Source organism: Pelobates fuscus, chromosome 1 (assembly GCF_036172605.1).
Source record: "Pelobates fuscus isolate aPelFus1 chromosome 1, aPelFus1.pri, whole genome shotgun sequence".
Lineage (NCBI taxonomy): Eukaryota > Metazoa > Chordata > Amphibia > Anura > Pelobatidae > Pelobates > Pelobates fuscus.
The window spans coordinates 337,689,700-337,706,959 of NC_086317.1; the positions used below are offsets into that span (position 1 = coordinate 337,689,700).

The window sequence follows — 17,260 nt, forward strand, 5'->3', positions numbered from 1 at the left end:
GTGTTCTAAGGTGTGAAGCTAACAAGCTGTGAGGTAAACCTGTTTGAATGAAGAGTCTTGGAATGCCAGATTTCCCTCCCCCAAATCTAGTAACAAATTACAAGGGTGTGTAGATTTCACGGAGATCCCTATTGCTTTGAACTATTCAGCTTTTCTGATTGCATTTACCTATACTTTGTTTTAATACAGTGGATTTTCCAGTCTGAGCACATAGGAGCAGAAAGGAATCAAACTGACTCATTGTGTATTGTAAATGCCCTGCAGTTCATAGCATACGACTCTGCAAAATCCTTCTAAATGTTCTGCTAATACATCTGCTGCTCCCAGTCCGAGACACATTGCACCATGCACTGCACAGCACTTGTGGTTTGTTTTCGTTGTGACATGAAGACAGATCCTCCTTTTCCAGACAGGACATTATTCCAACCCCCTTCAGAGGCCGGCTCAGAACTGCACTGTGTTTCCCAATAGAAAAAGACTAGGACTGTTCACTTTTTTCCCCTTCTTTCTCCTAGTTTTGAGTCTAAGGAGACTGGGAGAGGCACTTCCCTTTCTCATTTTTTGACATGTAAGCCCATCTTAACAGACTGTGAAGTGCTTGTGGATAGCGGCTATAACAGAGGTTCACTGAAAATGCAAAGCAGGACTAACACAGGGAAAAGTGTTAAGAGGGAGATTGTGATAGAGTCTCCTCAGCAGTACAAGGATGCCAATGAGCCAGAGGTAGAAGCAGAGACTCCAGTGCCAGAACTGGTAAGGGCAACTAGCCACATGGTTATTTGTAATGGGAGATGTTTTGTGCTTGGCTAAGGAGGCATGCAAACAATTGTTTATTTTAAATTGGCACATGTTTGTGAAAACAGAGAATGGCTGGGCATTTTGCACCATCTCTTCAGGCGCTGACATATTTGTTAACCATTGTTAGTTAGTAAGTAGTAAATCCACAATAAATAGGATAGGAAGGCATGGCTAACCTGTACTGGAAAACTTGGACTGAAACTCTGATGACCCCTGGCTGTCAAATTTCAGTTTGGGAGTTTAGTACCGGTAAAACACTGTCTTAAGAGATGTAAGTACTAAGAAATGACCTGGGATTAAGCTGATCTTGCATTACTATTTATTCATTAATCAGTGGTACAGAATACCATTAGATATAAATAATGAAAAGTATGGTGGTGTGCAGCTGCAGGGAGTACATTTTTTGTAAGTGTTGTTATAAGTTCAAGTGGAGGTGTGGGATCACTATGTGCAGTACATTCTTATTGACTTGTGCCACGATGAATACAGGGGCAAATCTAATAGTCTAGCTCTGGTTTAAAGTAAAGTTAGGTGATGACGATGATTTCACGTTACATTTTTGCCTTGCATTCCATGAATTACAATAGATATTGTGGTGTACATTTTCTTTGCAGAATATACTCTGATACATTTGAAGTAGGCTAATGTTTTAAATATGTGCCAAGCGTTAGCGTTGATAGGAGTGGGGCTTCTGATATCCATAGGAAATAACTGCTGTAATGCTGTTTGTTCAGGCTCACCCTGTGTTTGTGCGCTGGCCTCTAGACACACCTTATATGTGATCCTTTTGTTCATTTTGACAGGGACCTAGTTACTGTTCTTAATATTAGCTTGGTCACCCTTTCATAAATTGTGCTTTGATGTGTACTAAAATAGTTTCTTCAAAATACTTTCATTAGCCTCATCGCAATTTAAATAAATTATTTGGTAACTGCCAATTTGATGTGCTTGCTCGAACAAATGCTGAACCCCATTTTGTAGGCTCGGCTAGGGAGTCTATGTTGTATGCTCTACACGTCAATATTCTCCCTGGTTTATAAATGTATAAACCAATCAATAGTATGTACAATTATGGTAATAACAAATTAACCAACAGTGTATATATTGTATCCTAGTGAAAAATTAACCAGCAGTGTATATATTGTATCTTAAAGACAAAGCAGTCAAATCAGCAATTAAAATGGAACAATATTAATTTTCTAATAGCTGTTCATCTACTTTCCTAGTTTGTCAATCATGTTTTGTTAGAATTTAGTGTTTGTTTTGTTTACCAATTGTACAGTGCTGCAGAATATGTTGGGTAGAAAAGTGGACAGCTGATAACAAACTTTTCCTAAACACTGACAAACTAGTTACAAACAGTTACAATGATCTTTGGAACGATACCCATATGATACCCATATTACGTAAACTACAAAATCAACAACTATGTATCAAAACAAATTCAAATAGCACATGGACAGCAGTGTGTTCTTTTAAATATTTAGGTGTGTTGCTAGACCCCAATCTATCCTTTTGCCTTCACATTGAAAAAATCTCTTCAAAACTTTACCAAAAACTAGGTGTCCTGTACAGAAACAAATCCTGCCTAAGCCCTACAGTAAGGAAACAGTGCAACGAATGCTAATGCCGGTCATTGATTATGGGGTTGTCGTGTATGCACCTGCATTGCGAACCCACTTTAATAAACGTAATATGTTATTCATTCTGCTGCTTTGTACTAGAATGCAGTTACTTTACCCACCATTGTGACATGATAAAAGAGCTAAACTGGCTGTCGCTGGAATCCCGACGCACTCTTAATTTTTCCAGCTTTGTGCATAAGAACTTTTCTGGGAAGCTCCCACCCTACCTGAGTAGAATGCTCTCCCCAGCTGTTCCCACCCCATATAACCTTCCGATCTAGTACTAGCAGAATATTTAGCATACCGCACTACAAAAATAAAGTGGCTCGATCCTCATTTTCCTACATAGCACCGCAATTATGGCATAACGTCAGGGACACAGTCAAATCTTCATTCAATCTAAAATCTTTTAAGAGGTCTATGGCAATATACCTCAATACAGAATGCACCTGTCATGGTTGAATATATTTATCACGTGTGTGTGTGTGTGTGTGTGTGTATATATCTATATCTATAGCTATAGCTATAGATAGATATAGATATAGATATAGCTATAGATATAGATATAGCTATAGAGATAGCTATAGATAGATATAGCTATAGAGATAGCTATAGATAGATATAGCTATAGCTATAGAGATCGCTATAGAGATAGCTATAGAGATATATTTAGTTTGTGTATTTTTATTTTTTGTAATATTGTATCCTATTGTAACAATGCAATGTTTTGTGGACCCAGGACATCCTGGTAAAATATTTTATAAATAAATATAAATAACTGTAATTGGCTTCATCACTGTTTTCCTGAACTGACATTTTGTTAGTCACAATTTCTAGGAATTTATTCTAATTTGTTTACTAAGGGTGCAGTTGACCAAAGCATTTCAGATGTTACAGTGTGTATGAATGATGTGTATTGTGTCAGTTTGTTTCTGGGGAACATGTAACTTGCTTTTTTTTGCTCTCATTCTGCTTCATGAAACTTTAATGATGTAAAAGCAGTGCTACTTCCATAATGATGTTAATGAGCTGTCTTTTACGTCTACTGCTTTTACAAAATTACTTGAATTCCCAGGAAAGTAGAAGAATGAAGCATTAAATCAAAATTCAAATATGATGAATGTTGTTTTTGTCTTTTAAGAGAAGCTTAAAGACAATCTAGTGAAATGTGTCTGTGATCAGGTTTAATGCCTGTTTTTGAGCATATTTGTCTGTGGGGGTGTTTTACCCTTATCAGGGAGTTATCTTATGCCTGCTAAAATACTAACCAATTCAACATTTTCCAGATCATGTATCTTAATGTAAAATATCAACCAAGAAAAAAATGTTTGGATTACAGTTTTCCTGGAGGAGAGCATTGTATTTCTGACAGATTTAAGTACCACAACATTTGGCACATTGTAAAATGACGGCTCTTGTGGAGCACTTAATGGGGGGCGGGGATGTTTTAAAGTTAAAAATTCCCAAGAATTTCTCTAGGAATGCCTGGTAATGTGAGAGAGAGTGTGATCAATAAATAAGGTGCAGGCCATGTGGGAATTTAACATAAAGTAGATTTCCATCAATGCCAATCTTTTCCTTTAGTTAAGATGCTTATCTCTTCCTGATGAGATTGCAATTAGCATGCTAGTCTGTGTTTTTTGTAAACTGGCCCGGTGTTGCTGTCATATCTCAAATAATGAGGATATCCACTTCTATTTGAAGGGTACCAATGGCAAAGGAAGACTTTATACTGCTTGATACTCCCTTCCACCTTCTGTTTATCACAGGAAACTGAAACAAAATTCTGCCCATTGGGGCCAGCTAGAACGATTATTGCCAGAATGCACCGTCAACCTTGTAATTTGATGCTTCTGTCCGACATAAGAGGATTATTTTAACCTTCCTGTATAGAAATTAACATTACTGTTATGTGCTTGATGGTTGTCTCCTTTTTACAGTAGGCCACATTATTGCTCAATAACATATATAATAAATATAATTGACCCCCACAATTTCTTTTTTGGATGGGGGGCAGGCTATAACAGGTCATAAATATCTTTTTGTACATTAAGAGAATTAGTCACGCAATTCTCATATATATGAACACATTTACTGCAGTGATAAATCCACCATTTTATTTTTGTGACACTGCATATTTTAGTGCCAAAACACATTGCCAAATTAGAGTGCCTTTTACATTTTGTGGCGTGCAATTATTAAAGGGTTAATTAAAGCACCATGGCATCTTCAGTGATTTGAAGTGGTAATGGTGTCTGTATATGCAGCGTTGGGCTTTAAAACACTGCACATATGGAGTTTAACCTCCTATCAGCAGAAGCTGAATGTCATAACTAGCCACCCAGGTAAGAGACAAATCGTTGGAAAATGGTTTGCCCCATTACTGGAAAATGGGGCCAGGGTACTCCTGCATTGTAACCACTTCAGTAGGCTAGTAAGATGCAGTAGGTCAATCTGTTATTGTTTTGCTGCTTCTGTTGTTTTCCCAAATTATGGATAAGAGATACACTGTTGGCTCCAATTTAAATTACACTTTAAAAAACAAAATATAAGCATTTTATTTTTATTTTCTTGGAGGAAATTTGAATTGGAGTAATTGGAATGGTTCAGAAAAATGCATCTGTTCGTCCTCAACTTCACCTTCTGTACACATAAAGAACTGTGGATCTAACCCAAATCTGTGTGGGAACAATTCAGTGTAACTGATCTAATTTTGTTTTATATGTATTTGGCCCTGAAAAAACCCTCCGCTATTAACTAACACAGAGATGTTTTTTGTGACACTTAGCTTTTTGATACTATATGAATTTTGTATACCTTCCGTGAAGAGGTGTCAGGGCCATTGTTTTTTTTTTTTTTTATAGTCATGCATTATTCTTAGTGTCTGTTACATTGAACAAAAGGACCAAATGCATTTAGCCCTATCCATGCACCATAGCGATGGATAGTTAACCTTGTGATCAAAAGAGCCCTCTCTCTGTCTCTCTACTCTAACAGCTTCCAACTAAGGTGATTTGCAAAACATTTTGAAAATATAAGCTTGATGGCAAAAAAAGGAAGGGATCCGCACTCTCATCACCTACGGTATATACAAACCCCTAATCCATATAGTAACAGCAAAGTAATCCAGGCACTAAAGGATCCCTGAAGGAATCGAAACGTTGCTGTATCTGGCCTGTTTTTCCAATAAATCTGCTGATGTATGAAGACCTTTAGTGCCTGGATTACTTTGCTGAAGTTATAAGCTTACCATATTTTCTCCATCTCCCACAGTTCGTTCTTTGCCTGTGCAAATTGTTTGCATGGCATTTTGTTCATGTCAACACTCTTTCATTAGCTCAGCGAGAGTGCCCGAACCATGGTTGCAACTAAAACAAATGCTGCGCACAGCCCCATTCCTATGCTTTTAAAGTGTATCTGTCAATTTTCAGATATAATCTTTATGAAATACAAGTTAAAGGAAAGCTGTATTACTAACACTACAGTGTTTATCTGTTATTCTCCCATCCCCCAACCACCCCCATATGACATTGAAATTCACCTTTTACTCGCCTTTTTCCAGCACTGAGGTCCCTTGGTGCTGGCTCTGCCTCCATCAATGTCCTCTGTTTATCTATGCAGGGTCTCTCGGGATCCTCCATAGACCTCAATACTGTACTTTTGCGCATGCACAAGCATACAGCATGGTGGCACTGGGACTGTTTTAGAAAAGAAGAATTCACTTTTGCCTACCCCTTTGGCAACTGAATCCCCAGGGTTGTCACTGTCAGGGGTCTTTACAAATTCTGCAAAGTCCCCAGACGGTGACAGTGCTATCTTAAAGCCTGCCTTAACATTCTACGTTTTCTTTAGTCATTTCTAAGATTCCAAAGACTGTACTTTGCATTAAAGCTTGTCCCCCTCCCCCCTCCCGCGTGCCCCAATTGATTAGTAGCAAGCACCTGTTCTACCCTTGCTTATAGTAAATCAAGTACTTTCTTGTCAAACATGAAAGTCTGCTGACTTTATTCCTTAAAGGATCACTATAGGGTAAGGAACACAAACATCAGAAGTGGAAGCCTGATCCAACCACAGTGCTTCCCCATAGGATTGGCTGAGACTGACAAAGAGGCAGATCAGGGGCAGAGCCAGCATGATTCAAACGCAGCCCTGGCCAATCAGCATCTTCTCATAGAGATGAATTCAATCAATGAATCTCCATGACAAAAGTTCAGTGTCTGCATGCAGAGGGAGGAGACACTGAATGTTTGGATGCATTTTAGGCAGCCATGACCCAGGAAGGATCTCTAGCAGCCATCTGAGGAGTGGCCAGTAAAGTTATCACTAGGCTGTAATGTAAACACTGCATTTTCTCTGAAAAGACAGTGTTTACATCAAAAAGCCTGCAGGTAATGATTCTACTCACCAGGATAAATTCAATAAATTCAATAAGCTGTAGTTGTTCTGGTGACTATAGTGTCCCTTTTTGATTTCCTCGTTTTAATTTCCTCACCCCTTAATCTGTTTGACACAAATACTCTCACACATAAATACCTACAGACACACTCACTCACATGTTGGTGATAGAGTGAATGCAGATTCAGAGGTCTGCATTTTGTAACACCATCCCTGATGCACAGCTGGGATGAGTCCATGGACTTTCTTTGCATTCTGTTATAGCAGAGACGGCTTTTGGTTTCTTCTTGTTTCACTGTGATGTACCCTGACTCACAGTGTTGGAAGGATTTGGTATTTCACTTCTGGCATATTCAGTCATGATGTTGCAGACCTGCCTGTTCTCTTTCAGTTATTGGTGTTGCTGGAGAGGAGAGAGGCTTTGGATGCTGAAGCTGCAGGCACTTGGGTTGTGGATCTCTACATTTGATAGAGGGAGCAGGGAGGTTAGGAGTGTTTTTTTTTTATTTTATTTTTTTTATTGTTATTCTCAGAGCATGCTCTTATAATGAAAAGAGTAGTACTGTGCTCCTCCAGGCAACTTAGAGGTGGTGGTGACCATGCATATAGTCCATGTGGTAGGTACGGGGAGATTTTTTAATCTGCTGTCACTGACATGGACACAGATTCTTTACTCCAAGTACCATGTCTCTATCAGCATGGCCGCCTGGCGTCTTCTATTTGTTGAGCCCTTTCTTACACCCTATTTATTTTGGTTTGGTTTGGTTTTTATTCACTTGAATGAAAACGTAATGATCATGTGATAAATTATATTACCCATAAAACCTGAAAATCTTGTTTGTTGCTGAATTGCAGTCTGTCTATTTCTCTATATGTGTATTTAGTGGCTTATTGCAGTATTTTATAATGCCCTTTGTATTGCAGGAAGTTTTAACAGCAAGCTTTTTGAAGTTGTACTTATAATATTCAATCTGCAATTTGATCCATTTTGTCTCCCACACCTGCTTAGATAATTACTTCTCAGTGTTCCTGTTCTCCCCCATCACCCAACCAAATCACTGTCGTTTGAAAGACTAATGGAAATTTGTGGGATCTCTGTAGCTCTGAGTTTTTAAAGAAAACAGGATCTGTATGTTTCCTTTTGATTGCTATGTCAGTGGACTGTTTATAGTGGCACAGGCAACTGTTTTCCATGGATGGTTAAATTACTGCATCTTTCATAGTATATAAAAAATCTAGTTGTTTTGCTGATTGCGTCTTTTACTGGTGGAGCCTTTTTCTTAAAAATTCCACTTTGCTTTAATCACAACAATTTACATATACAAATTGCTCCACCTTCAAAGGGAGAGATTTATCAAGACATGGTTATGCCCCACATTTTAGTAGTTTGCCTTAGATTTGCGCTAGTCTTTATGCTGATAACACAGTCCCTCTGATCCTCAACATAGTATATAGACAAACATGTACACATATATTTAAATGAATATAGGGCAAGTATGAATTTGAAAAAAATATATTCCAGTAACAGAATATTTACTAACATACCAGTAACGTACAGTCTGGTGCAAACTTGAAAGTGGAATCAGGAGGAGAGATGCATGTTCAGTGTTTCCAATGTTTTTCCTGAAAACTGGTAACTTTTAGAAGAGCTCATAGGAGTATATCTACTAATAATTTACCATATTTGATGCGACAGATTTAACTGGTTTTAAGGTGAACCATAGGCAATTTGATCAAGTTCAAAAATAGCACATCAGTGGGTAGGAAACAGCGGTGACCAAATCTAGAATAATTGTCGGGTTATATAAACTACTGAACCTAAAAAAAAAAAAAAAAAAAATCCTGTTTAAAATAATTTGTAGTATGAACAGGTGAGATCTGCATCAATGAAAGCTGCGCCTGTTACCTAACGACACCCCACCAGAAAGATAATTACCCCATTTCGGTGTGGCGTTTCTGTGTTTCCCTTATTTGGGACATTGAAGGCTGGGATGGAAGTGGGACAAAGGTTCTGATGGAGGACAAATCCCACTAATGAACAGGTGTTGTCTTTTCCAGCCTTGTGACATCATGGGTGGAATCTGAAAGGTCCAGTGAGTGATCACCTAGAAGGCATGTGCCAGGCGGTGTCTGGTCCAATTATGAACCATAAATAGAGCCCTAACACATTTTAGGACTGTGGTGATTTTGCTGTGTATTAGAGCCATCTCCATAGCCATGCTATTTATAACTTCTATCAGAAGATTGTGGATGTCTTGCTTTGTAGAGGGTATGTCTACATCGTCCTCCTGAACAACAGCACCTGTGTCTGAATGATGTAAATCACCTAAGGCATCAAAACCATCTGCTTCTGACTTCTCAGAGTCTGAGTTTGGAGGAGTCGCCATTTTGGGTTGGCTCAGTCAGGGTGGGAGTGAAGCATGCTAATATCTCTAATGTTACTCCATTTCTCAGCCCCTCGGCCTATTCCCACGCAGTCCCATATTCTCAAATGGTAATCTAACACCAGTAGCTTAAAAGTAGATCGTTGTTTACAGGAGGTCTATGCGGGAGCATGCAAGTTGATTGGCAGCAAACTCCACCCCCATCACATTCAGACTCCTGCTACCATAACTACTTCAAATCACTGAAGTGGTCCTGGTGGTTGGAGAAACCCTTTTAGGGACTGTATTCCTGCCATGTCTCTCATTCTGTGCCAAAACAGAAATAACTGCTTTTGGAAATATATCAAGAACTGTTATTTCCTTTCAGGTTTTTTTTTTTTTTTTTTTTTTTTTTAATTATCTGCAAATGTCCTCTTGTATGAGGGAAGGTTATTCTGTGATATTCTGTTTCTTTGTGCAGATAATTTATATGCACATGCCTTCAGATGCACGCCTACTGCACATTTTTCCTCACAGGCCCTTCATGGTGTCGCTGCCAATACTCCTCCAGGCTTTCTGATACAATCTTATGCGACAAGCCATTTTAGTGGTGTTTATTCTTGACTCTCCTTTCACCGCCCACCCCTCCCCTTATATTTTGGCAGAAAGGATAAAGACAATTTAAATAATGCAAAGTGGCCTGGTAAATATTTTTTGTTGTAATGTTTTTTTTTTCCCCCTACAATTCAAGCTTATATTTACTGGTCAAGTTGACAAGAATTTTGTGCAGGAGGGAACGAGTGTTATTTGATAATGCTAGTTTGATATAATAGATGAATGAATGTGTAAAAGATAAATAAAATGAGACATCTAAAAATACAACCTAAATAGCAAACAACTTTCTTCTTTATCATCTCTAAATCACTTGCGGCTACCTTTCTCATGATGTAACCACACATTGTTGATCCAAGTATTCATGACTTCATAAAGACAGATGATTCATTTCAATGTATTTTTTTTTATTTTTTTATTTTTTTATTTGGTTTGAGTATACTCCCATTTTTAGTCTCTGAATTTAGCAAAAAGAGGCTTACATTAATCAACCTGGTACCATATCCTGCAAAGTAAAATAAACTTTGTATCAATTGTTACATTCTAATTCCAAGATTGGGTCCCTGCTTGTGGTAGAGGCACTTTTTAAAAAGGTTAACAGCAGGGCTGCATTAAAGGGATACTAGAGTGCTAGGAATACAAAGTTGTATCCCTAACACTACAGCTCCCTCACATACTAGAATGGTTTAACTTCTTACTAGTGGTCCACAGTCTTGCCTGTGATGCCGCTACACTACATAAACAGAACAGCGGGAAGCTGTTGCACAGGAGATTGCTTTTCTGAGCTAAGCCAGTTTATTGGCTTTGGTCTGCAGCTGATCACTCTCAGCCAAAGAGCTAATCCTTGCACTGATGGGTTTGGGTCAGTAAACACTGCATCTGGCAGTATCAGAGGGAAACATAGAATGTGACGGCAGATAAGAACCATTCGGCCCATCTAGTCTGCCCAATTTTCTAAATACTTTCATTAGTCCCTGGCCTTATCTTATAGTTAGGATAGCCTTATGCCTATCCCACGCATGCTTAAACTCCTTCACTGTGTTAACATCTACCACTTCAGCTGGAAGGCTATTCCATGCATCCACTACCCTCTCAATAAAGTAATACTTCCGGATATTATTTTTAAACATTTGTCCCTCTAATTTAAGACTATGTCCTCTTGTTGTGGTAGTCTTCTTTTAAATATAGTCTCCTCCTTTACTGTGTGGATTCCCTTTATGTATTTAAATGTTTCTATCATATCCCCCTGTCTCGTCTTTCCTCCAAGCTATACATGTTAAGATCCTTTTCCTGGTAAGTTTTATCCTGTAATCCATGAACCAGTTTAGTAGCCCTTCTCTGAACTCTATCTAAGGTATCAATTTCCTTCTGGAGATACGGTCTCCAGTACTGCGTACAGTACTCCAAGTGAGATCTCACCAGTGTTCTGTACAATGGCATGAGCACTTCCCTCTTTCTACTGCTAATACCTCTCCCTATACAACCAATCATTCTGCTAGCATTTCCTGCTGCTCTATTACATTGTCTGCCTACCTTTAAGTCATCAGAAATAATCACCCCTAAATCCCTTTCCTCAGATGTTGGTTAGGACTCTATCAAATATTCTGTACTCTGCCCTTGGGTTTTTACGTCCAAGATGCATTATCTTGCACTTATCCACATTAAATGTCAGTTGCCACAACTTTGACCATTTTCCTAGTTTACCTAAATCATTAGCCATTTGGCTTATCCCTCTTGGAACATCAAACCTGTTACATATCTTAGTATCATCAGCAAAAACAATTTGACTATTTACATTGGAGAGCGGGCACTACTGACCCCATTACCATTACATTATGCTGTAGTGGGTATGATGCTTGGAGTGTTCCTAAGGTTTGATACAGTGCTTAAGTTTTTTAGGGCATGGTATTACAGATATTTATTTGATGTGTCATATTAAACTTGTAAGAATGTAGTGGTTTTCCAATATTTAAAACTACTAAAAAATGTTTTCTTAACCCCTTAAGGACCAAACTTCAGGAATAAAAGGGAATCATGACATGTCACACATGTCATGTGTCCTTAAGGGGTTAAAGAGACACTATAGACCACTTCAGCTTGTTGAAGGGGTCTGGGTGCAGTGTCCCTGTCCCCCTTACCCCTGCAATGTAATACATTGCAGTATTCGAGAAACTGCAATGTCTGCATTGCAGCACTAAGACAGTCTCTTGCCACTAGAGGCGCTTACGTGATTTTACTGGACTTAAGGTTGCCAAACGGACGCTGATATCCAGCAAGGTGTGTGTGGGGTGGGGGCAGGCAGAGGACACTATAGTGATAGGAATACAGCTTTGTATTCCTTACCCTATAGAATCCCTTTAATGAGATGTCACCTTTTATTGTTTTATTTTTAAGCATTTGTTGTAGTTTAGGTGGTGTATATAGCAGAGGCAGAAACAAAACTACCTGCATTGCAATATATGTATATATGTATATGTATATATGTATATGTATATATATGTATATATATATATTTTTTCAATGAATTCCCTTGTTTTTGCAAATCAGAATTAGCATAAACTTTTATATGCAAGTCGTTTATTTTCTGCAACTGCATATATATATTGAAAACTTGGGAAACATTCATATTCAGATGCTTTGCATTTAGCCCATTTGAAATTTAGCTCACATGCATCCCGTTTGTATGGATCATCTTTGAGAGGTTTCTACACTTTGATTAAAGTCCACATGTGGCAAATTCAATGTATAGGACCCACACCTGTTTATAAAAGGTCTTACACCTGTTAATGCATATCAGAGCAAAAACCAAGCCATGAGGTCAGAAAACTTCTTGCAGGGCTCAGAGACAGATTTATGTTAAAGCACAGGTCTGGGTAAGGCTACAAAATGTTCTGGCTGCATTGAAGGTTTCCAATAGCTCAGTGGCCTCTATAATCCTAAAAGGAAAAAGGTAGAAAAAAACAAGGACTCTTCCATCCGACCAAACTGAGCAATCTTGGAGAGGACCCTTGGTAAGAGAGGAGACCAAGAACCCAATGGTCACTCTGGGTGAGCTCCAGAGATCATGTGTGGAGATAGGAGAAACTTACAGAAGGACAACCATCACACCTACCGGGTCTTTATTGACAGATGTATTAATCTGAAGATTGGCCACAATTTAAAGCATCTTGAGACTTGAGAAAACCAGGCACACCTCATCACCTGTGCAATACCATCCCAACGGTGAAGCATGGTGTTGGTATCATGCTTTGGTGGTGTTCTTCAGTGGTAGAGACTTGGAGACTGATCAGGGTTGAAGGATAGCAAGTCACTAAAGAGTAATATGTAAAGAAACTGTGTTTAGTGCCTGGCCAAGTAAATTTTCTCGCAGTTACCTCACACCACCGGTTGTCACATATGATACCCCGCTGTTTAAGTAAGGAACATGATACCTCAGAAAAAATGAAAGTAGCAGATTGGAAGAATTTTGGGATGCAAGAGAAGATGAAAGACCATAAAAAAATAAATTTACGTAAGCAGATTAAGGAGTAATAAATGGGTGGGTGGAAGAAGGGTATATAGAAAGGTAGCCTGGATGGATAGAAGAAGGGACATGTAGTAGGCAGTGGCAGGACTACTGCGGTCGCAGGGGTCGCAGCTGCGACCGGGCCCGTCACTCCAGGGGGCCCGGCCTCCCTACGACCGCTGTAAAACCGTCGGGGCCGCATGTTAAGTGTCCCATCGGGTGGCCCATGCTGTTAGGGCCACCCGATGAAAATGAATAAGCAGCGTGACCAGGCCCCATGTAATGACATCAGAGGTTGGGGGTGGGGGGTGACTGCCCTGGTCACTTCCTCCCTGAAATCCCCAATGAGCGTGCAGGAGGAAGAGAGGAGGGAGTCAGAGTTCCCATCAGCCTGAGCCACTGGACCCCAGGAAAAGTCACCCTCCTGTACCTAAAAGGTAGGAAACAGGAGGGGGACATTTTGCGTGTGTGTGTATATGTCTCTTTGTGTGTGTCTGCATGTGTGGGTGGGGCGTACACATTTGGGGGGGCCCCAGGGCAATTCTCACATCGGGGCCCCGTGGTTTCTAGTTACGCCTCTGGTAGTAGAGGGTAATGGATTGGTAGGAGAAGGGTCATATAGGATGAAGCATGAGTGAAGAAAGGATATACAGAAAAGTGGCATAGATCACAAACACACATAGAAAGGGAGGAACCAGGGGCATGGATGAGAAGTAGGGAAAAGGGATCGACCGATTATTGATTAATTATATTCAGAATTTTCGGCAATATCGGTATCTGCCTATAAAGATACCGATATTGCCGATAATGCAGACCAGGAATGCCGGGACCATGACAACCGAGACTGTTGTCATGGGCCTGGTGGACCTGGAGGGCCCGCAGCAAGCTCTTACTTACCTTCCCAGCAGCTCCCCTGTCTAAATCTCACGTGTCCCGCAGCCGTCACAGCCGTTACCATGGCAAAGCTCCGAGCGGCTTGCAAGCCGCAAGATTTAGACAGGTGAGCTGCTGGGAAGGTAATTAAGAGCTTGCTGTGGGCCCTCCACTGCACAGTCCTTGCCACCCGGACCACCAGAGAATGCCATATCCCCCCTCCCTAGCCAGGTAAGAAGCAGAGAAGGGGGACTAAAACAAAAGGTTTAAAAAATAAATATCTAAAAATATTTTTTTTTTTAAATAACTAAAATAAAAAATCCCCCCCCCCCCCCCCATTTTACACACATTAAATACCTACACAAACAAACACACTCTGCATTTATTATATTCACACACTACATTCACTTTACGCACACTATACATACACACTGCATTCACTATACACACACAATAACTTCTGACTGGCATGTTTATTTTGTGCATTTACCTTAATAAAAAATAAATTTGCAAAAAAAAAATTATAATAAACAAGTTCAGTTAACAGTAGATTTGTGTAGAAATAGTTTATTTTTTCAAAACGGTAAATGTACAGAATATTGGTATCAGTAAGTTATCAGCTATCTGCCTGAAAGTTCACAGATTATTAGTATCGGCTCTAAAAAAAATCAATATCTGTCGATCCCTAGTATCCCTAGCACTCCACCCAACAACCTAGTGTTCAGTATTCACACACAAACACTCCATATAAATAAATATTTAAAGTTTTACAAATTGTAGCAGTCATTGATATTTAAAGACCTGTTTATATCTTATGTAGCAAAATGCTAAACATCCACTTTAAATATATATTAAATTGCCCTTAAATGGTTTAACACTCGAAAGAAAGTTGATGCCAGGAGACTGTCTGCACCAAAGCCACTTCAATAAGGTGAAATGGTTATTTGCTTGGAGTGTTTCTTTAATGATTTGGTGATGGTATTCAACCAAATTAACATCTGCATCCTGTGTGGACGTGTTGATACTTTGTATTGTTTTGTGTTCCTTATCTCATCAGTAACTTATTCCTGGAATTCCCAGAGTTTCCCATAATATCATTCAGTGCAAAGTATATGTAACAGTCTAGTTTGGCACAGAGCTATGCACTTGGTCAGCCGGTCAGCCTCAGTGGGGCCATCCACTGTGTCGTTTATGGTATTTAACCCCATTAAGGACCAAACTTCTGGAATAAAAGGGAATCATGATATGTCACACATGTCATGTGTCCATAAGGGGTTAATCTTTGAACATGATTAGAATTAATTGCAGAGAACATTTTCCTCTGCCTTAAAGGAACACTATAGCATTAGAAATACAAAATTAGTATTCCGAATGCTATAGTGTCCCTGTCTGTACTCCTTTTTATGTCCCACCCAGAGTGCAATAAAAAAATTAATATAATAACGTTTTTTAAACCTTATTTTTAGCATCGAAACGTCTGCACTGCTAACCACTTCTCCTCCCACAACTTAATATAATCCCCTGTGATGGTCCAATCCAAAGCTCTTTATAGAGGAGCATTGCGGACTTAATGTGTATGAGTGGCAAGAGCAGCGCGGGGCTTTCAAAGTTTCCCATGGGAATACTTTATTCTCTAGCTGGTCTTACAGCTTTTATTATATTTACAAACAACTTTCCAATTTTTCATTAAATTTGTATGCTTTTATCACCTATACACACTCTTTATTACACGTCATGCTTTGATAACATTTATTGTGTTCACAATTCTTTGTAGTTTCATTAAACCTGGCTCTAATATCAGTCATACAGAAACACTAATGGTGGTATTTTGTAACATTACCTGGAATGCTTCACAAAGCTTTTTGAAGCAAAAAGCCAATTTCATTTTATTTTGCAATTTTATTGTTCTTACTTAAAGAAATAATGCACTTTCTTTCAGAACCTAGAAAATTCTATGAAAATATTCATTAGATTCCTGCTGTTAACCTGCTAGCCATGTAACTACCGTGTTTCCCCGAAAATAAGCACTAGCCAATTTCCAGGGTATGCTCCTAATATACGCTGTAGCCTGAAAATTAGCCGTAGCCGCTCCCTAATAGAATTTTCCCCGAACATAGAGTCTCAGAATTCCATTCGCGAGTAAGCTTATCTATGTCCGGGGAAGCTCCCCCGAACATAGATTTGCGGTATTCCATTAGCGAGTGAGCTAATCTAGGTTTGCGAAAGATTCCCTGCACATAATTTACAGGATTCCATGACATAGTGAATTGATCTATGTTTGGGGGAACCCGAACATAGACCTGCATTCTAGCACACGTTTTTCCCCAAAATAAGACCTCCCTTGAAAATAAGCCCTAGTGTTTTTTTCTGGGGAAAAATTTAAATAAGACCCGGTCGTATTTTCGGGGAAACACGGTTTGCGAAATACACATATACTACCCTGAAACAACATTTCTGTTTATAAAACCATTTAAAGAGATTGGTGGGTTGTTGTCTTGGTAGCTCATTGTTATTGCTGCTGCTGACATTTGGATTAAGTAAGATTCTATCCATCATGGTACTTTACACCAGTATTTAATGCTCATGATTTGTATTGGAGGGGGAGGACGATTAATTATTGTAAACACCAAAACATCTGAGAGCTTTTACTGGCTCAGCCTTTTCTTTCTGGGACCACTCATTTTATTGTGTTTTCCAAGGGAAAGCCAAAAGAAATATATCACGGGTTCAGAGCAAAGTGTCTGCAGATTATTTAGTGTTTCATCTTGTGAATTCAGCACATCTTGAGGTTGGGTTTATTTGGAGAAATATGTGGAAGAAACCTGAACAGAAGAGAAACCATTTATTATAATTGTCAGTGGGCTTTTGGGAGTTGGTTAGTGAAAATTGCTGACATCTAAATGATGAGGTTTAATAACGGAATGTAAACTCTATTCACCTCACCTCACACATGCAATATTTAATGAGATATGCACAAGTAGGTTCATACTTTGCAGCTAAAATCATCTCTGCAATCCTTATGATGGTGTCTAACGCCAAATATTATGGTCTGTTTCAGCTTCGTTTGGGTTCTTGGAGGAACAACCGAT

At 39.1% G+C, this 17,260-nt stretch overlaps 1 protein-coding gene across 16 annotated transcripts in view; it reads left to right on the forward strand.

Annotated features, from left to right (window-relative positions):
- The window catches only part of DOCK9 (dedicator of cytokinesis 9), a 266,617-nt gene that overhangs the window by 75,603 nt on the left and 173,754 nt on the right, over positions 1 to 17,260 (forward strand). For 3 of the 16 annotated variants that reach the window (XM_063425586.1, XM_063425610.1, XM_063425578.1), the window contains exon 1: positions 333 to 753. The exons of 10 other annotated variants lie outside the window; for them this stretch is intronic. In XM_063425586.1, coding sequence (XP_063281656.1) covers positions 634 to 753 — 120 coding nt within the window. In that variant the 5' untranslated portion in view covers positions 333 to 633. Of the gene's footprint in view, positions 1 to 331; positions 754 to 17,260 lie in introns of those variants that run through there. 3 more of the 16 variants (XM_063425516.1, XM_063425563.1, XM_063425601.1) reach the window with 2 other exon arrangements.